Source organism: Rhododendron vialii, chromosome 12a, assembly GCF_030253575.1.
Source record: "Rhododendron vialii isolate Sample 1 chromosome 12a, ASM3025357v1".
Taxonomy (NCBI): domain Eukaryota; kingdom Viridiplantae; phylum Streptophyta; class Magnoliopsida; order Ericales; family Ericaceae; genus Rhododendron; species Rhododendron vialii.
In genome coordinates, this window is record NC_080568.1 from 20,769,958 (window position 1) to 20,792,010 (window position 22,053).

The 22,053-nt window shown below is 40.1% G+C and overlaps 2 protein-coding genes across 3 annotated transcripts; one reads left to right on the plus strand and one right to left on the minus strand.

Moving 5' to 3' along the window:
* The first annotated feature begins 224 nt into the window (after positions 1-224).
* LOC131311010 (inorganic phosphate transporter 2-1, chloroplastic) lies at positions 225-4,812 on the plus strand. The gene is made up of 4 exons (XM_058338315.1): positions 225-1,239; positions 2,691-2,882; positions 3,556-3,897; positions 4,215-4,812. Exons 1-4 carry the CDS (start codon positions 523-525, stop codon positions 4,701-4,703), a joined length of 1,740 nt encoding a protein of 579 aa, XP_058194298.1. The 5' UTR covers positions 225-522; the 3' UTR covers positions 4,704-4,812.
* A 2,084-nt stretch (positions 4,813-6,896) lies between these two features.
* LOC131311940 (uncharacterized) lies at positions 6,897-20,147 on the minus strand. 2 transcript variants are annotated; one of them, XM_058339594.1, is made up of 12 exons: positions 19,704-20,147; positions 16,458-16,506; positions 14,840-15,232; positions 12,341-12,675; positions 12,051-12,239; positions 11,692-11,889; positions 11,456-11,530; positions 11,319-11,385; positions 10,049-11,192; positions 9,910-9,966; positions 7,606-7,680; positions 6,897-7,451 (listed from the first exon to the last, which is right to left on the minus strand). In XM_058339594.1, the coding sequence occupies exons 1-12, from the start codon at positions 20,034-20,036 to the stop codon at positions 7,406-7,408; spliced, it is 2,961 nt and encodes a 986-aa protein (XP_058195577.1). In that variant the 5' UTR covers positions 20,037-20,147; the 3' UTR covers positions 6,897-7,405. The 2 variants fall into 2 exon arrangements, with proteins under 2 accessions (XP_058195577.1, XP_058195576.1); XM_058339593.1 differs by having other exon boundaries at positions 14,840-15,247.
* Between the last annotated feature and the right edge of the window lie 1,906 nt (positions 20,148-22,053).

A 22,053-nucleotide genomic window follows, 5' to 3' on the forward strand; every position in this document is an offset into this window, starting at 1 on the left:
AAATGGGTGCTCGGATCAAGTACCCTACACACCTCGGATGCCATTGATTCTAGCATAAGCCCACTCGATTTTATTTTTTAAAATTTTTGGACGGCTCGGATTGGCCGTCCGGTGCATTTTTCCTACGGTACCATCGGTACCAATAGGATTTTTAGTATATGGGTATCTAAATCTCTGTTTATCCAAATTACAAAGGAATTAAAACTTGTGGGTGTGGGGTTTGAAGGAATCCCCTTGAAAACACACTACCAACCACTCGTTCAAATCTGACCAAAACAAGCAGCCAAATTCCACCCTCCACTCCCCTTTTTATCCACACCAAAAGAAAAAAAAAATTCCAAAATCAATCCAAAGAATGCACAATACGCTTCCTCCATTCTTCCTCCTCCACCACCTACTCTTCCTCTTCCTCCACCTCTACATTCCATGGCCCAAGATTCGACCTGAATAATCCCTTATTCCTTTCTCTCTCCCCTCTCCTCAACTTTCTCTCCATCCTCTCAGTCCTCCTCCTATCAAGTCATGACTCCCTCTTATTGCTTATCTTCTGCCAGAAACACCACAAATCCACAAGCTCTCCTCTTCCATAACTACCACCTCTATCTCCCCAAATTTTGTTCTTCTTCATTAGTCCCTAGTAACACATCTTCTTTCCTTTTAAAGCAAAACCAACCTCTACCCAAAATCTCTCTTTCAAATTTAAGACCAAAATCAAGTAGAATCACACTCCCTTTTGCCGCCTTATCCTCTTATGCAGAAGGTGAAGAAGGGCAAGAGAATCAAGAAGCTTCGAAACCCGATGCGGAACCATCATCCGGAGGAGGAATGGCCCAGGCCTTTCACATATCATCTAGCAGAGCATCAGCCATATCGATTTGCATAGCAATTGGTGCTCTGACACTTCCTTTTTTCATGAAGTCTCTGGCTCAGGGGTTGGGGTTGAAGACTAAGCTGCTCTCCTATGTAACTCTGTTGCTTGGGTTTTACATGGCTTGGAATATTGGGGCAAACGATGTTGCCAATGCCATGGGGACATCGGTCGGGTCCGGGGCCTTGACCCTCCAGCAGGCGGTGTTGACGGCGGCGGTGTTGGAGTTCTCTGGGGCTTTTCTAATGGGGACTCATGTGACTAGTACAATGCAGAAAGGGATACTTGTTGCTAGTGTTTTTCAAGGGAAGGATATGTTGCTTTTCGCAGGATTGCTTTCTTCTTTGGCTGCTGCTGGTACTTGGTTGCAGGTACGTTTCCTTTCTGCTCTCTTTTCAGTAACCATGTTTGTCATGCATAGTGATTGAATTGTGGGGAACTATATTTGCTAATATACTGGTGATTTAGCAGTGGAAGGGAAAATAAGACTGGTGTTGTGAAATGACTTTGATACCCTGCTATACAAGGCATGCCTCTTGTCAGATAAATGGCATAACAAGTACTAAAATTCTATTTTGTATTTTTTTTTGGACTAGTATAATTGCTTCCTCCAACATTCATTGTCAATGATTTCGTAGCTTCAATGAACCAGAAAAACAGTAAATTGAAACAAATTTTAAGCAAGCTGCATTCCGAATGGAAGATATAAGGAATGGCTATGACTATTATGGGAATTACCAGGCAAGTGTGGAACCATGATCATGAGATCGTGGCCGGGATTTAATTATAGTTCTCACTTGAGAATTAAAAGTACTTACTTTTTATGATTTATTTCCCCATGGAAGATGACCTTTTGAGTGTGCTTCAGCTTTCATTTTGCGCTTTTCAGTTAGACGCATATTGAAAGCAATTTTGCAGTTCTGCATTTTATTTAGTACTGAGGGCACCTGTATAAGCTTTGAGTGATCTGTGTTGTAATCTTCAACCTGATTGTCTTTTTTCTATTTGTGGGCTACTCATATTGTCGATGAACAGAGAAGGAAGTAGACAAGAAGAAGAATATGACAATATCCCGGAGTTAATTTGCAGCTAGAAGTATTTAGGCAGGTAATCACAGAGGAGCGGAAAATTAGGAAGGGAATAGTTCCAGACTATGAGCATCACTTGATGTGATCATGGTAACAATTAGTACCAGAGAAATTCAAATTTCCTAATCCTTTGAACCTAACTCTACTGTATGGCTTAAAAAGTTGGTTAAGGCCTAAAAGCACAATGAAACGATACCGTTGGTGATGGTGAGCTTTAATTTCCCTCGAAACTATCAGACCAATGAACCTCTTTGTTCCTTGAGCTTAATCATCTCCAGGAAAATGCTTCAACGGAGCAATGAATTTATTTTTCTAAGCATGCTGAATCATGACTTGCTAGTTGCTACAGACGGATAAAGATACATGTCATGAGCTAACCGATAACATTAACATATCCTCTGTCATCAGAGGTAGTATCCAAGTAAAGATGTTCCCTCAAGGGCCTGAATATCAAATAGGATAAGGTGCTATTTTTCATGAATAAATATCCAAAAGCAGAACTCTTTTTTCCAAGAGTCTAGAGTTAGTATCCAAGTAGCTAGCCCTTTTGACAGTAGTAATATCTTCGGAAAAAAGGTCGAGAGCATCGCAATAACCTTCCCTTAAGGATTTGAGCTCTTTGCATAGTACGTACGAACTTATTCACTTCATATTCAAATTTGTATTGCTTCATTCCGGGTTTTCTTCAATCCAAATTAGGGTTACCGACATCTTAGGTGGTTTACTTTCATCAGGTGGCGTCATATTACGGTTGGCCTGTTTCCACGACACACTGCATCATAGGATCCATGGTTGGATTTGGGCTTGTCTATGGGGGACCTGGAGCTGTCTTCTGGAGTTCACTGGCAAGGGTGACTTCTTCATGGGTGATCTCACCTGTAATGGGAGCACTTGTCTCATTTCTCGTCTACAAATTTATCCGCAGGGTATGCTCTCATTGAACTAGAATTCTTATTCAAAACCTTATAAAATCAAAAGCCCAAAGCACTCAAAATTTAACAACGCAGACGCATACAAAGGCACATATCCAGACACAAATGTGTTCAGCACCACCCAATACAAGAGGATCACACACTATACATGTGGAACCCAACACATTTTTTAAAATATTTTTCGAAAGAGAACTAGTTTATAAAAAACATTCCCAAGATGTTTTCATATCCTCAACTCATCTAATAAATAAAAGAATGTTACATGACTATAATCAATATTTGTATGCTACTTGGATTTTAGGCTCTACTACTTTTCTACTATTTGCCCGCCCTCCTTTCTCTGTTTCGTACATGTGAATACACAATATTGTCTCCTACTCCGTCCGTCACTTTTTTAAGTGTCCAACTTTATAATTCCAACTTAATCACGTCAACTTTTGTATGCCTGGGATTCTGTGCTATTCTTAATTTCAAATAATATGAAAGTAACTTTTAGTTTTTTGATAGCATCTAAAAAAAGTTCTCAATGAGATAAAAACAATTGAGAAATTATTTTAAAAAATCCAATTTTTTATGTTAGGAAATGGCAGAGTAGTAGCAGTATCAAGCGCATGAGTTTTGAAAAGTTAAAATGAGCAATTCTAACCTCTTCTGCGTTTATGATCAGTTCGTTTACAGCGCTCCAAACCCCGGCCAAGCAGCCGCTGCCGCCGCACCGATCTCCGTCTTCATCGGCGTCACCAGCATCTCCTTCGCCGCCTTCCCCCTCAGCAAAACCCTCCCTCTAGCTCTCCTCCAAGCCCTCTCATGTGGCACCGCCGCCGCCTTCTTAGTCAACCGAATTATCCGAAGACAACTCGGCCACCTCCTCCTCCTCAACTCACCCAACCCCTCCTCAACCCAACCCCACAACCCTGCCCAACCCAAGCCCATCGGCTTGCTCACCGACGTGGCCGGCCCAAAAGGCGCCCAACTCGAGATCGTCTACGGCGTGTTCGGCTACATGCAGGTAAATTCAGGGGAGTGGCACATGCCACCCCGGTTTCATAAATAGTGCAATTTTATACTCCGTACTTATAAACTAAACACTTATCCAAATAACTTGATTTTTCATGCAAAAATAGTGATTAAAAGATGATTGGTTCGAATCATAAGGCGATAGAAGAATTGAATCAAGCCTTTTATTTTAAAGAAAAATAATAATGACCAGTATTTTACTCATTTTACACGTAATATTTCTCTTTATATTTGTATGGAGAATATTTAACTTCAACAGGGGACTATTATTATACACTGCCACCCCAAATCATGGCTCTGCCACTGCAGGTAATGTCTGCCTGCTTCATGTCCTTCGCCCATGGCGGTAACGACGTGTCCAATGCCATCGGGCCGTTAGCCGCAGCCTTAGCAATCCTCCAGGGCGGGACCGGTGGGGCCGAGATTGTGATCCCACACGACGTGTTAGCATGGGGAGGGTTCGGCATAGTGGCTGGTTTAACGATGTGGGGGTACAGGGTGATAGCCACCATTGGAAAGAAGATAACGGAGTTAACCCCCACGAGGGGTTTCGCCGCGGAATTTGCCGCGGCTTCCGTGGTTCTGTTTGCGTCCAAGCTGGGGCTGCCGATATCGGCCACGCACACGCTGGTGGGGGCGGTGATGGGGGTGGGGTTCGCGAGGGGACTAAACAGAGTCCGGGCAGAGACGGTGAGGGAGATTGTGGCGTCGTGGGTTGTGACGATACCCATCGGGGCTTTCTTATCAGTTTTGTATACTTGGATTTCAACTAAGTTGTTGTCTTCTTTTGTACTGTGAAAGTGTTGTATGGAGAACAGTTTGAATTTGTATCTGTGGTTAATTGACAAGTCAGTCAAGAGTATTTTTTGAAGTGGGAATTTTAAAACCTGTCAAGTGTTTTTGACAATGATGATCAGGGTTAGTTTCTTATGTTAGATTTCAAGTAATGTGAATCACTGGTTCTAGAATTCAAAATAGGGAACTGGCTTTTTACTTTTATTTGACCTGTTCCAGTTGATACTCTTGTTTCCTCTGTTCGAAGGTGTTTTGGAACACATATTCTGGGCGTTGTAGTAATCATAGATAATTTTTACATGTAATGTATCCATTTGATTGGGGAAAAAAGGAGAGACCTAATCAAATTTATTATAATGGCATCGTAGAGGCCAATAAGTCCCAAACCCTTAGCAGCGATCTGGAACCGGGGGTGTAGTGCGCAATCCGAATCGTCCATGACTCCATTCGGCAACCAATGGTCGAGATCTCAGCAAGGCCTCCTGCAGATTTGACCCATCCATTGTCAAGATAAAATCTAGACCATTGGTTGGCGCCGGCCGGTCTTTCGACCAGATCCTCCCAAAAACCGTACGTGCGGGTCTCCCCGCATGCAGCTCACACCATTCAAGGTGGCCCAACCCAACATTCATTCGAAAATCCTACAGTAAAATTGAGACTGCTCGACCTCAGAAGCTAATTCGCGTGTCGGCAGCCCTGTCTGTTGTACCGTTGGTCTAGATCTCAACAAGGCCTCATGCAAATTTGACCCATCCATTGACAAGATGAAATCTTGACCATTGGTTGAACTAAAGGGCCCAGTTTCACAGTGACGATCTGATTTGTTATTGGACCACCACCACCACCTATTGGATTATGTGCTGGATTCACGGGCGGTGCAGCCTAGGGGTTCTGTGATAACTTGGTAAATCATACTCTCAGAATAAATAGTAAGAAGAAAGTGAATCCAATATGGAATCAGATTCAAAATTGGCACTTACAGAATGCCAAAATCCAAATGTTATGGAATGGAAACCTGAATATGCAAAGATCAGTTTGCGGTCAAGGCCAGCGTTTGACATTTGTCTCTTCAAGACTGATTTCCACTGACGCCCCATGCTTGCGATAGCTGGATGCCTGTTTTCAAGGACACAACGGTCACCATGCGCAGAAGAAGTGCGGCAATCTGTGCAGGAACCCAACTCGTGTTTGTACTCTCTAACAAAGACTCAAAACAAGGGTTCGAGACAAAGATTTGGAAATCGTAACCAACGTCATGGTAGCTTCCACCAGTATTGTTCAGCCGCGGAACAACGCTAGTGTGGGGGGTATGCCGACATATCAAAGCATGCACCCGGTAATATTGCAATGTGTGCCCTGAACGGTTAGAGAAGGAGAAGCACACCATCGTGACCGACTAGCTAAGCTTAAAAGATGGACATGTGCCAAATTGCATACAGCTTCTAAAAATCCATTTGTCACTATCGAATGGACTGCAAACTTTTTCTATCGGGGAGAATCCCACCACTGTTCTTTCTACTTCTAATAGCCCATGAATACTTTAAGCAGGGATTGAATATTCTAACTCTCAAAGAAAATCACAGATAACACAGAGTCATGGGCAGTTCTAGATGGTTATGAAACTGCCAATGTCTAGGGTAATCGCATCCACGAGCGGAATTGAAACCTTAGAAGACCGATTCAAAGAACCTAAAGTGTTAGCACACATGGCGAACGTGGGTATCACACACACAAAGTAAAAGGAATAACTGAATTTGACAGATATTAAGCTAGCATCTATAAGTAGATAGCAGTGGTTCCAGAGGAAGAGGTTCAAAGCCATAACACTTCAATTTTACACATTTCCAATATTTCCAAAATATAGAGCAGAAATAATCCTAGTACGAGTAGCAGTAGATAGGAGTAGAAGTACCGTAATCATAAGAGTAGTTCGCAGGTAACTTAACTTGATCTAGATAGAGTTATAATCTGTTTAACACCCTCTCCCAGCTAATGTTTACAAACTTCTTTTTTTGATCTGGGATGTTTACAAATTTCACTCGAGTGGGATACCCAGGCACCTAGAGAATCATGCATATAGATCATGTGACTCGGCGGGCCAAACTTCTAATGAAATCAAGCAAGCAAAAGTTGGGCCCCAAGGAAATTAACGTTCCACAACTGACAAGATATAATCATCCACTAAAGCCAAACATCTGAAACAAACTCCATATGGCCCATAAGGATGCGAAACAAATCTCAGATTTGTAATTCACTCAGTGCTTGATACAGGTAGATGCGAACCAAAACTATGAAACAACTGCTGATGAAAACATATCCAATCCACCTATCTATATAACAGTGAAAACGGAAAATAGACATGCAACCCTGATCCCACAAAACAAAAAATATACAGTTTTCCATCCAATATGTGAGTGAAGACATACATGATACAACCATGTCGAAGATTATGCATCATAATGTCAATGTAGAACCAACACTATGCATCATAATGTCGAACCCAAGCTTCTTACCCATGCATACATAGATGACATAGGACCTCTTCTATTCCCCTCAACGACAACAACTTGGAATACCCTGTCACGCAAAACCTGTGTCTTTGCATCCTTGATGTATGATAGATCTCAGTTTGTGGAGCAAATTATGTCTTCAAACTGAAGTTTCCCGCACCAATGTGAAGCATTTGTAGACTACGTCCTTCCCAATCATCTTTGTCGACGAACAGGTGACCTGGACCTTGATCTCCTCCTCCTGCGATAGATTGCAACAGTTACCAACTAGAAAACACTAAGGCAAACGTCCAAGACTTGATGCTTATCACCTGAGTTGCTTATTGTTAAGATGATGGATGGTGCCACAAGTACATTAACACAATCGTAACCTTAAAGACTGAGAAGTATCATACCTTGTAGTCTCAAGAGAAGAGTAGGGAGAATGCCTGCGCTGAGAATGCTTGCTATGTGGAGACCGCGAATCTTGTCTAGAAACGAAAACATTCCATACTAAGCCAGTGAATCAAAATGTACAGTAATTAGATAGGCTAAGGCTCAGCCTTGCACAGAGCCAACTATAGGAGGATTGGCTGGATTGCCATAACCTATTCTGCTTCCGATGCGATCGAATGTCATCCAATAAGATTGACTACCACCATTATCATAAAATTAACAAAAAGAAAAGGAAATACGATCAACAAAGACACGTGAGCCAAAACTCTTAAGCTATGTTTGATTGACCGAACGATATAAGCGCTCATAGAACGCATAACTTTCAGGCCTAATAGTGAGAGGATTAGCAATACAGTATTACCACATCTCCCAAGGTATTGGTATCCATGTTTTATGCAACTGATAGTAATCCCTGCACCACATGTTGCATTCAGATACTAGAAATGACCTCCCACAGGTTTTGAAATCAAAACCCCTGTCGAATCTGGCAATTCATGCTGGCCCTTGTAGAACCAACAGATGGGAAGAAATCTTCGTATTTGACATTTTTGGTCTATCCAACTATCCACAACACTTGTGAAAACCAAATTGTTAACATTCGTAATGCCCCTTGTATTATAACTCCCAAGTTAAAGTGTTATGTTTCCATTAAAAACACCAAATCAACAACATTCAGAGAAAATCTTCTAAAAGAAGAAAAGCCCCACAGCTAACAAAAATATTTATATTTACGTACAAAATCTTCATACAAACCCAAAGGTTATATTATGGAGGACAACTAACACAAGTAGTTGAACCACAAGTTTCAGTAGTTGAGTTTAGAATACGAGTTATGGTAGTTGGGATGAGTTTAGAATATGAGTTATGGTAGTTGAGATGAATTTATAAAATATTACCAACCAAGAAACTTTCACAAACAGTCTTAAGGAACAAGGCTTGATTAAGACAACACCATAAAATCACGTTCAAGACGAAGTCTTTTTATAGGAAGTTGTCCATGTGAACAAAAGCAAAAAACAAGATCAGAGAACAAACAGCCAATGATAATTCGGGTAAAAAGCTAGTTATCAATATGAAATCAGATCTGCCCCACGTATAACATTATCAACTGCAAAGTTTATCGAGGAGTCGAGGACCAATCTATACCCGGTTCTAGTCACTGCACCAAAATGTCAGATCCCAAAAAGATATCTTACCATATCATGAATACCTTAAAATTGGTAAAGCAAGCAGTAAAGACAGCCAATGTCCAAGACCTAAACTATATCTCAGCCAACAAGGTCACTATTACCAAGAACAAAGTCTTAAAACATCCTCAACTGCAATGGAAACCAACAGACAAGAAAGAAAATCACACCCATGAAACATGACAGTAGGGGAAAATATTTTATTTGAAACCCAATAGTGCTTGCATCTCTCCATTGAAAGGTCACAAAGCAGCAACCAGTCAGAATTCCAAAAACACAGAACTACAAGAGCCAGAAAAGATCAGAGTGACTCCAAACACCAAAATACAGCTATAGAATATATTCAAAATGACAATATTCCAACCAAGAAAAAAGCAAGGAACATTCTGTGGCAGAGTGAAGAATAGAATACCAATAGGATTGAGGAGAGGATACGTGTTTATCAGATATTAGCAAATAAGCATGAAAACAAATCGATCAAAGCCAGTTGCTCAAGCTTTGTCTCAACATGCTCGAGCTTGGTTCAGTTCGTTGTGACTTAAGCAAAATCTTTTTTCGTGCTCAGCTAGTTCCAGCATACAAGAAACAGGGATCAATCCACCTAATAAAATTGAGTGGTACAAATGGGATACTAAATGTTTCGTACAGGTATCACCATTACGTGGATATTTTGTGTCTAGATGGTGGCGTAGCTCAGTGCTATATACTTGATCCAAAAAATGAAGCTTTTCACTCTATTGCATCAGCAAGCTTTATGCACCCTTTAGCACAGGTATCAGTATCACCCTTAGCTTACCATGGTTCTTTCTTTTTCCTTTTGATAAGCACATTGGGGCCGTTACACAAATATTAGCTATTTTCCTATTTCATTTTGGAAGTACATGCTATTCAATCGCATGTTGAACAATTGACTATTGTTAAGTTCCCTACCATGGGGTCAGTCAAATTGCCATACAAACCAATAGATTGGGACACAAGGCTTAGGTTGGTCCGAGAATGTATATGTACATGCTTAAATGTGGTGAAACCGTGAAAGAAGAAGATGAAGAAGGACTAGAATTCAGAAAAACTGAATACCTTCTCCTAGACCTGTTAGGTGATGGTGATAAGTTGCGCCTTTTCGAATGCAGCTTCCTGCAGCAAAGCAGAATATAAGAAACTACATTGCAGAATGAGAGCAGAATACCAGTGAAAGATGACAGATCTGATGATTAACCTTTTAGAATCATCCGACAATTCCTCACTAGAGTCATTGGCATGACTAACCACTGAATTGTCCTTGCTGCTTTTACCTCTACTGCCAACTGAAGAAGAACGACGCCTCTTATGTCTACTTGATTCACTAGCAAGCCTGTGTCTTGATCTTTCTCCCTTCTCATCCTTTGTGAGTTCTCTTCTTCTATCACCATCATCTTCAGCATTAGCTCTTCTGTCCCTCTCTTTTTCCTTCCTATCCTCCTTAACATCAGGATGAATAGACCTTTTCCTTGAATCCGATTCCTTTGCTTTCTCCCGCGAGTTACCACCCTGCTCTTTCATTTTCTCTTTTGAACCATTCCTATCGTCTGTCCTTTCCCTTTCCCTTTTCATATGCCTCTCATCCTGCCTTCTACGTCTCTCATCTTCCCTCTCATCTGTTCTACCCTTACCACTAGCTGCTTCCTTGACAATATCTTTTCCATAAGAACTCCTTTTGACTTGACCATGCGTATCATCTTTATCTTGTTTATTTCTGGTTTCTTTACCACGAGCTTCATCCATAACTTGCTTTTTGGAATTCGTATTATCAAGTGGCGATTCAGTTATCACAGCCTTTTCCCCAATAACATGATCTGTCCTGGAGGCATCACCGCTCTCCAGCCTTTTATCCCTGCGAAAGTTATCCTCATCTTCTTCAGCTCCGACGACTGTCCTAGACGTATATCTGGAGCCAATATTACCGTCAGGTGACATTCTACTTGTTCTCTTCTCACTCAGCTCATTAACACTATCACCATTACTAATTGTGTGCCCATTAGGAGCCAATTTGATAGTTCCACCCTCCTCTTTTCTCAGATCTTTACGGCCTTCAGTTTCTTCCTGTGACCTGCCATTTTCAACTAAATGTTTCTCTTCTGAAAGCTTTCTAGTACTTGGCTGCGGGTGAACAGTATTATTGTCATCCTCATCGTCATCAGAGGCATAACTACCAAGACCCAACACATCTCCAGGAGACATAGATGTAGACTTTCCATTACCATCTTCATTTTCAGGTCCCTCAGCCTTGGCTGGAACTAAAACCTTTGCAGAAGCCTTGGGAGTTGGAAATGCTGAAGCAGATGGGGATAGTTTAGGATTTGGACCAACCACATTTTGGTCAACTGCAACAACAACAAAAATAGAGCATAAAAATAATTAGAGAAGGGAGGGGAGTCATCCAAGAACTTGATATTCACACCACAAATAGAAATGATAAATCAGAAAAAGACTTGTAAGTCATATATTACTTTCAACAGTGAGATCATCTTCATTCAAAACTTTTGTTGCAATTTCATCAAAAAGTTCATCAGTGACCTGTTCGAAAACAAAAGTCAAAACACCCCCAAAGAAACATAATATATTGACGTCATCAACTAGCTGCAACCTTCAGGAGAACTTCTGTAAGAATACGCTTTATTTCCTGGTTTATTGCAACTGTTCTAGCTGCTTCCACGTCATCCTAGATTGAGATAAAACAGCAGTTCAATTTCACACACACACGAAAAGGAAGTTCAAAAAATCATGAACTTGTCTACTAAGCCAGTGAATAGAACTCATCCAGGAAAGAAAATTTCCAACACTAGAGATGTGAAATAAGCATCAACAATAAGCAAAAAAAACCTCATCATCATCCTCTTCTTCAGTCGATTTAGAAGAGTCAATGCTTTTGCTATCTGCCTGATCAGCCTTCCCAAGAGATTTATCAACAGCTTCATCTTCAATGGATTCAGTTTCCTCCTTTGGGTGCTCTAACGAAGACGTCGTAATTGCAGATTTATTCTTAATTATTTCCTCTCTAAGCCAGTTAGGTACTGAAGCCTGGGATTTTCCAAAAAAAAAAAAAAGGAAAGATTGCGGGAATAATTATGTGACTAAAATTCCAGGAACTATGCAAGTGTATAAGGAGCAAAGTAGTACAATTAGCAAGGGGGATTTGCGTCAAAAAGTCACTAGGAGTAAATACTAAATAGCAAAATTACCTTTTTAGGGCGTTCAGGAACCCCATAAACATCAGGAGTAAAGACTGTTGTTGGATGGTGTCCACTACCTGCGCCAATGCCAAAGGGTGTGCCAACAGAAGGAACCGTAGGCTGGAAGCTTTGTCCCGGCATCCTTCCAAACAGCGCTGCAGAATGTCCAGGAACTGAAGATGGTATCGGAGGATCATGCTGTGAAGAATGACATGAATATTAGCATACCCATATCAAGATTCATAAGATAACAAGAATATTCAACTAACAATGAAAATATGTTGTCCTGATTGGAGTACCGGGGGAATTGGAGGAAAAACAGTGCCAGGCACAGCTGGGGTAATCCAAGAATGGCTAGAAGTAGCAGCCCCTGAATCAGTATGAATGTAGCTTGGTTGAGTACGTGGATCACGATTATGATTAAACCCATGTGAAAAAACTAAAGGCTGGTCACTAAGATCAGTTGAGGCCTCGGTTGACTGGCTGCCAACTGCATAATGGGGTTGTTCAATTGAAATGGATCTACCAATGGCAGGCAGCGGCGGATTTACATGGTGCGGAGCTTGATTCGAATCAACGGGCAAAGGAAAAGACCTGTAGAACTGTTCATTCTGATCTCCAGCCTCTTTTATACCTGGCATTTGACCGGAAAATTAAACAAGGCATTGTGAATATATTTCAGTCACCCACAAATCCAATGACTGGGTTATGTGCAGACAAAGCCCAAGTTTCTGAAGCGTAAGAAAGCAAAACTTTTGAATTCTTACTATCTAAAAAACCAAACAAGCAAGAATTGAAAATGCTCTGATTGGATAGCAGAACCTAGAAGTTGAAATTACAACGATCTTCAAAAGATGGCTCAAGTAGCATAGATACTGTTATACAATGTCCTAAACAATCTGACATAAATACAATTATCGCCTAACCCACCCTGCAGCAGGTAAGCACATCATCTAACTGAAGGATTTCTTTAAGCCACTCTGTTCTGCATACATCACTAGTGATGAAGTACACCGCGCATAAATTATTTGCAGAGTTCGAAATATCTCAGAAAAATGAAAATCACAGAAAGCCTTGAAACTCAAGTTAAAATTTATAAGAACCACTGAACAAGACGTAGTACAATTTCTCCCAACTGACCTATGTGACCACGCCCTTCTTACTCCTCCAGGAAAATTTATACGACTAAAATCAACAAAAGGTTCCAATTACATAGATCATGGGGTTCCATTGTACCCCATGCTATGTGTACATCATTATCCCCTCCAACACTAGCTACATTTCAGGAAGGCTTGGAACTCAAGTCAAAATTTACTAGAACCACTTAAAAAGGCTCGTGCACTAACAATTATAAATTTGTACCCAAGCAACCGACCAACGTGACTGCACCCCTTTCTAATCCACTAGAATAAATAATACAAACTAGTAAACGTTACAAAAAGCTTCCACTTACATAGATCCTTGGAGTGCCATTGTCAATCATGTTACACACGCACCAATATTCCCCCCATATCATTCAGGATACGAAGGATTTGTAAGTGTAAAATCCCATTTTATCCGCCACCTTACCTGGCTTCTCTGTAGTATTTGGCCAATTCATGACCATGGGACTGAATGGCAGCACCCTTATGGTGATGACTGTTTGAACTAGTCAAGAACCATCTGTTTGGCACACACTAGTATTTAACAAGCCTATTTACCAACTACTATCTAGAAGCTACTAATATTTAGCACACTATCCCGCCCATCGTAGCCACGCGGTTTATTACTTGGAGCAACTCGATTAGCCATGGCTTGGCTAGTTAAATAAAACACAATTGCAGTTGGTATGGGTCACCAGAAATTTGGTTGAATAGTTTGACAAAGCACCAGAAAACCATCAGATTAATTGTTTTTGGGCCACAAAAACCTTCAAAACTGACAGCCAAGAAAAATTACCAACTATGAATTTAGTTCCAGTGGAAATAAACATCTAAAATGGTATCTTCGAAAGGGTGCAAATTAGCGATCTTATTATTCTGAAACATTTGCTGCATAAGCCTTCCACAAACAGACATACAGACTAGCTGACCACAGGAAAGTGCAACCACCAGTTAAATAAACGTTGGGAACTTGGGATGATGAGCATGGGAATTGCGCAAATCAAGTAATAGGACAAAACAATTTGCCATCCCAAGATTCCCAACAACAGCCAACTGGAAGACATGGATCATGTAGCCCAACCCTATCGAACTGGAACAAAGCCTTGTTGAGTTGACAACAATAGCCTTGAGAAAATACCCGTTATTGCTCACATGTAACCTTTTCTCCTACTAAATATTGCTATCTTGTGAGGGCAGAGGAAAGTGCAGGAGAAAGTGTGCAACAGTCCTGAAGAATCTTATCAGCTGCAGACGATGACGATTTAGAAATTGAAAATTAAGCATGTACACTTTTCATGAGATTAAGAAAAAACTCATCACCTCCTGGCCAAGCCTAAATTGGAAAACACTTCCATCGATAAATGGTAAATAAAAAAATAAGAAACATAGTCAGAAGGAAGAAATAACATATTATGTTGTTCAGACGTCAGAAAGAACATATCAATCAGATTTACTATCAAAATAAATCCATGAGGTCTGAAGCGCACAATATCATCAAATAAAATAACACGAACAACTTCAGCAAACGATTTACATCATCTAAAAATAACTTGAATGACTTTAGACACTCTTCAACAAATAAAATTCAAGTGATACAGAAGCAGTTCTTGAGCATATGCTTCACATCCAAAATAAATATGCCAAGTGAGTTATTACCTGTAACAGAAGAATAACTAGAAGGTACCTCCTGCAGATGAACCGATGAGCTTGTAGGTGAACTTTTTTGAGGAGGAAATACAGCATTTGAATTTCCTGCCAAATTTCCATCTCTAGCACTGTAAGATAAATAATTTTCCGGAACAAAAGAAGATTGTCCAGCACTGATGGATGCAGACTCCTGCAAATGAGCCATATGTGGCCTGTGTGAGGGTGCAGCTGGAGGTGGATACTGTTGATAACTCGATGCTTGATTTGACGGTTGAAGAACATCAGGATAGTGAGGATCAGAAGTTTGTGGATACTGATCCTGATAATTCTGTGACTGTGAATGCTGATAATCAGTTGTAGCATTGGCTGCAGCCCAAGCTCTGGCCTTGGCGGCCCAATCTTCTTCATTTTGATGGACTTCAATATAGTAATCATGAAAAGTTTAGTGGTAAAATCAATAACTTATGAGACAAAATAGGGAAATGCCTCTAGTACTAGATGAAGAAAAAAATAAAGCAAAAGCAGTGTCATGGTAGACATGAAGCAGCATGATGTGAAACATTCATTTACATGCTTGGTCAAATAGATACAAGTCAATATCCTCAATTGGACCCTCTGAACATACTAAGTGCATCCAATCTTTGAAGATGGCCTTCACTGATGATTTTTCCCCTTCCTAACAGCCCCACTCACGCCATGGTGCAGATAAATCCTGGGCTAATGCTTCACTAAAAAATTGTGTTGGGTGAACTGTAAACGATTCTTTTAGCACCTTCGCAGGTCATAATTTCTTCCAAGTTGACCTCTTGTCCAGTTTTTAAAGAAGAAAGAATTAAGCACTGGTAAGATAACTCGTATAAAATTTCAGTCCAGAAACCATGTTCATTCAACATCACCCTCATTTACATTAGCTTCTGATATTATAATAAGAAACAATCTCCTATTGCAAAGCAAGATTATTATCCAATGTTTTTACATCCGTACATACGTTGATAGATTTTTCAATAAGTGCTTATATTAAGGGAAACGGCAAAACCAAGCCATGACTCTCTTCACACATTCTATATTTATGATAGCTGAAAGGCTATACCTTATGATCCTCCAACATATACACACATATTTACATTGCCACAACATCACTCATATCCTTTTTGTTTCAAATTTGTAGGCTTGTAGGAGTTCTTTCATTAATACCCATACCCTGCATTGGCCTGTTAAATCCATGCAATCATGTTTCATAGCTTTATGAAGGGCCAAACAGGTTCAGGTCTCAAAATCAATAAACTGTAGTACCAATACAAGTTACAACATTAGGATATAAAGTGCTCCGTACAGTTCCATATGAAGTTACTACAAGACTCCATCAGGCATGAAAAAATAGCAATTATGTACTAGGTGCAATCTGCGTCCAGCTAAATGTCAAACATCATAATGGGAAGGTAGGCTTTTTTAATTTGATGATCATGTTTCTATCCATCGATGCAACACGTTACTTGCATACAAAACAAGTACTTCAAAGATTTCACAGAAAAACTGCAATAGGTATCCAACTAAGGGAAGTGAAGAAAATATATCCATGTTATAACACAAATGACTTCCAGAAAGAGATTTGCTAATATCAACTGACCTGGGTACTCCCAACCTTGATGATGGCCCCAATTTGCATTGCCCCAATCCTACAAACGTTAAAACATTACTTGTTAGTTCGCATGCAAATTGATTGACAATAATTAGTAATTACCCTTACCGGCATGCACCACAAAACAGTCTTCAAGAAGCAAAAGATACATCACATCCAACAGTTAGAAAGAACCAAGTTTTCTTAAGAAACATACTGTACACATTCCAAGTGGACAAATACAACATCAAAAGACATACATCACCTAAATTTTCACTATTAGCATATCCAGTTTCAAATCAAGGGAATTAAAGAATTCCGTAATTCTACTTTATTTGCAATTGCACAAAAAGGGTAACTATGAGAGGAAAAGGTGAACTATCAACGCCGGAGGGAAATGGCAGGAGAGAGTTGTTGCGTTTGAAAGAGGCCATTTAAGCTACAAGTGGAGAATTCTATAGCCTTTTGAAAAGCCAATATAACAATGGATTTCCTCACAATGCGCAATAAAATTAAGTTCTGATTTGGATGCATTTCCTATTTGTCTGCCATCAATAAGACAAGAAATATGCATTTTGTGTTTTCTCCAAGAAAGTTGAAAATAGGAATATCATTATTTGTCCATGAGTTTTTCACTTCTTTAACACATGTTTTCTGCATGCACTCTAGAAATTTTTCAACACATGTTTTCAAATTTTTTGCAAAGAAAGAGGCGGAAGCATACCCATCTCCAGTGGATGGCTGAATTCCTGAACTATTGGGGTGTCCGTGCCAGGCCAGGGTGAGTGTCAGCAGGCACACTAGGGTGCATGCGAGAATACGGGAGACAAAAATCTCTTATGATGCTATGTAGCACCAACACTCCAAAAGGGCGCCGTGTCCACACGTATTGGACACACTATGTGGCGTGTCCAATAATTTTTATTTTTTTTTGATAGGGGACACGGCAGGGACAAGGCTGGGGACACGCCGGGGACACGGCTAGGGGTCAAAATGCAATATTTTTTAAATTTTTGGGGGTTAATATGAAATTATGCAAAACATTTGGGTTAAACTATAATTTTCCCTTTGGAAAAAATTTATACAATTTGTGAAATTATTCATATACAATGGTTCATAATTTTTTTTATATATATGTACATTTTTTTATTTATTTTTTATTTATACACGTGGCGTGTCCCCCACCGTGTCCGTATCCCCATTTTTTTAGAATTGCGGTGTCCGTCCGTATCCGTATCCGTATCCGTGTCCGTGCTACATAGTTATGATGGGCTCGGATAAGAATTTGTGGAGGAAATTTTTTGTAGGAAGTCATGTCCACAAATTCAACGTGTTTTCCCCTTGCCTTTAATTTTCCCACAGCAAATCCCTCCCCAAATTCTTGATCCTAATATAGCCTTAGTCGAGTTTTACATTGCTTCAGAGCTGTCACAGCAGCTAATATGTACACTAAGGTAGTGAAGTCTTTGTCGTTGAAAACAAAAGTTAGATTTTCACGCTGCCTCCAACAAATTATCACTAAAAAGAACACTAACTCAGAAACTCACCAGTTACAAAAAACGCATAGGTAAACTATTGACATCCACAATGGCCGTAGGTCATTTTTAACGTACCATGTAAAACAAATTTCACCACTCAACAAATCACAAACAAATTCGCTTGAAAAATGGAATCTAAGCCTAGCAGCCCATCTGTAATACCCGAACTTTGAATACCGGGATTATTTATTCAAAAAGTGGGTTTCTGATGGTTCTTTAAATCCAATTACTTGTAATAAAGGAAATGGTAGGTACAAGTGGGAATTGGGGAATAGAATATCTTAAAACAAGTGTCAATTGTGTGGGTTATGTGTGTGCACGTGAGGTGGTGATGCTGGGTGTGTGTAAAGGATAAGGTTGTAGTATGAAACCAAAAATAAAAATGGAAATTAAATAGAGCCATGTGTCACCTATTGAGACAAACATCTCATGAGCAACCATGCATTGTAAAAACGAAAGGAAGAAGAAACGAGAGAAGAAAGGAACTGGAAAAGCTAATGGACATGTGTCCACTTTAGACAACTTTGAGAGGTGACTCACCAATTTTTTTTATAAAGGAGGAAAGAAGGGTATTTTGAAGGGGGGAGAGGAGGAGAGCCGGAGGGGTTCTCTTAGGCAGTAGGGTCATGGGTTGGAAAGGATATGTAACAAGGTGGATATGCAAATTTATGTTAACTATTAAGAAAGTGGGGGAAAAGCCTTTCTTGATTTGAATTACTGGCGTAACTCTTTCGATTTGTTTGTTTGGGTTCATTAGACAAGTAGAGGTGTTTGAGAGTTTGGGTTGTTACACCATCAGCTATATGATCGATGTAATGCACCTAAGATCTAACAAAAATGACAGCAAGCAAATAAAAAGGAGTAAATCTGTTAAACTAAACCCTACGTACCTCAGAGGAAAAAGAAAAGCTCATTACTCAACAAATCATCACAAAGATTTGAAACTAAACCTAGCTTCAACAATCACCTCTATTAGGACCTAATAACTAACATTTAACAAAAGAAAACAGCCCTTAACTTGAAAAAAAAAAAAAAAAAGAAAGAAAGCAAAGAAAAGGGGAGGGGGGGTTTCATGTTATGAAATGGAACCCTAAATAGCTTACAAAAGAAAGCAATTACCAAATCTAGAAGCTTGATCTTCATACTGCCGGTACCAAATTATCACTAAAAAGAACACTCAATAGGCTATATAACCAATGTAATGCACCTAACAATCTCCTTTCTAAACCAACTCATTAACATCCCACAGAAACAACAGCAATCAAATAACAAGCATTATTTCTGCTAAACAAAACCCTACATAGCTCATAGGATAAAGAAAAGCTCATTACTCAGACAAATCATTACAAACTCACCAGAAGATATGAAACTAAACCTAGCTCCATAAACTTTATCTTCAAATCTAATACTTTTTATCATTTTTGGGTAATCCAAGGTGTCCCGGGTCAGCTTGCGCATAGCTCGGATGAATCCCTGCAACCCCTCTCACAGCCTTTTTCACACACTTACGCGTGGGATGAGGTGGCCGGCCCCAAGAGTTGCTGGCAGGGGAATCGAATCTAACACGTCTAACAATAACCTCTCTTCGAACCTAATCCCTACCATTTAAACCCCACCCCCCCCCCCCCCCCCCCCCCCCCCAAAAAAAAAAAAACAGAACTGAACCAAAAAAAAAAAAAGAGAGGTCATAATATAAAAGCCTATATAAGTCAGGTACCTGAGGATACGATTGTGGAATCTGAGGATTAGCATGGTACGGGGGAGGATGTTGTTGGTACTGGTCGTGGAGGGGGTGCGCATGGTAAGGAGGAGGCGCAGGATACGGAGGAGGCGGGGCCCACTGCGGGTGGTGGGGTGGTGGAGGGGGCGGAGAGTGCTGCTGCGAGGGAGGTTGGTGGTACTGAAATTGTTGGGCGGGGTACCAGGGGGCAGGCGGCGGAGGGACGGGCGGCTGCCCGAGTTGTTGCTGTTGGTGGTGGTGGTAGGGATCCGCCGTGGACGGCGGCGGCGGAGGACGCATGTAGTGGTGAGGCTGTTGTTGGTAGTCCATTCTGCGTGGTCGCTGGGTGAGAGAGAGGGTTTGGTGTCGCGTGCGATTGGGTTGGGACCAGGGCGAATGGAGTGCAGACAGGAGGGAGGGGAAGGAGCGGAAAACGAATTACAGAATAAAAAAAAACGCTGGAGGCATATTAGTTGTGCTACACATCAGCCACACCTCTCTGCCTCTCATAGGAATATGACTGAGATGTGGCACAACTAATGTGCCCCTAGCAACTCCGGTTTTTATTTCCATTGTCATACGTATATTTTCCACTTTAAATGATATTTGTTTCTAACTCTTTATTCCCTTTTTTTTCTTAAATACTACTTCCTCCGTCCATTCTTTAAGTGTCCAGCTTCGTTAATCCATTGTTATTCCAGCACTCCAGCTTATTAAAGAGACATTATCGTTCATTTTTTTCTATTTATCCTCTATAGAGACATCATCATTACACTTTAATCACTAAATGAAATATACTGTTAAAGGCAAAATGAAAAATATACTGATTTTACTCATTAACTTTACAAAATAAACACTTTTTAGAACCTATAGTTTGTATAAAAAGGGGCAGAGTACTACAGTTTGTAAAAATTACTAGTATTTTTTATTTCACCTTTAAAATTGATGTAGGACCTAAAAAATTGTCAAGTTTTAAATTTTTTTGATAACTCAGGTGTCTGAACTAGTTTTCGCGCATTTTGATTATTCTTAGGGGATCAATCTCATCGTTCACTTGTAGAGGTCCCAATTAAAGTCAGGTATGGACTAGGGGTGGGCACGGGTCGGACGGGTCGGGTTCGGCCCCGAACCCGACCCGGCCAGTCGGGTATCACTTTTTTGGAACCCGAACCCGAACCAAAGGAGGGGGGATACCCGTCCGTGTAACCGATTTTTTTGGTCAGGTCGGGTTTGGTCGGGTCGGGTAAGAAAAACAGCACCCCGAGCCCCGAACCGAAAACTGATTTTTTTTGGAAAATTGCACCCGTACCCGACCGAACCACATGTTCGGCCCCGCCCGAAACCCTTCGGGTCGGGTTCGTCGGGTCTCGGTTTTTTTGCACACCCCTAGTATGGATTGACTACAAAAGAATTGATAACACTTAAGTCATAAACCCCTAAGACTTTAAAAGAGAACAAACCCTTGAGTCACAATTCTTGAACCACTAAGCCAAGGTTGTCAAATTTGAAAATGGTTGCAAAGTAGTAAAAAACAAAAAACGAAACGAAACCTTGGCCTTTTTTAACGATCAAATTATGTTGCCTATTGAACCTTCGTTATTAGTATTGCTTTTTCCCCTTCCAAGTTGCAACATTCAAGAAGAGTTTATTTCACATTTTTAAACTAAAAAATAATACAAATGAAAAATAAATTTTCAATTTTTTTTGCACCGTTTAAAAGATCTTAATGAGATCTATCAAACAAAATCTATATTGCTAAAAAAATTATTTATATAAACACATAATTTTTAAGTTTAAAATTGTTTTTTTAAAAAATAAATACTTATTTAGGTTTCTGGAACGGATTGCACCAACAAGGCAATTGTTTGGATAGATGTGACGCAAGAGGCGCAAGAGATCATATGAAGACAAAATTCAATCTAAACGAAAACAATAAAATAATACTCTCTTCATCGGATTTAATAGTCATCGTTCAATTCTAACCAGATAAAAAATGAGTTATATCTTTAAATTGGTAATGAATTTTATTTCCAATATGGATATTGTTTAATAGATCTCAATTAGTTCTATAAGACAATGTTTCAAAATTACATAAAATATTATAAATTACAAACTATAATCGATTGAAAAATGACAAGAACTCTAAAAAATGACTATTAAATCCGGACGGAGGGAATACTAATAGAGTGAACAGTGCCTTGTTGCAAGAAGCGAGCACTTGTAGCAGATGTTAACTTTGCCGATTCCCAAGCGAGGCTGATGCCATCACGTTTTCAGGTTTTTCCTCGCTATTTTAGTTTTCAAGGCGGAGTACTAGGAACCTAATGAGGATGCTCTCAGGGGTTAA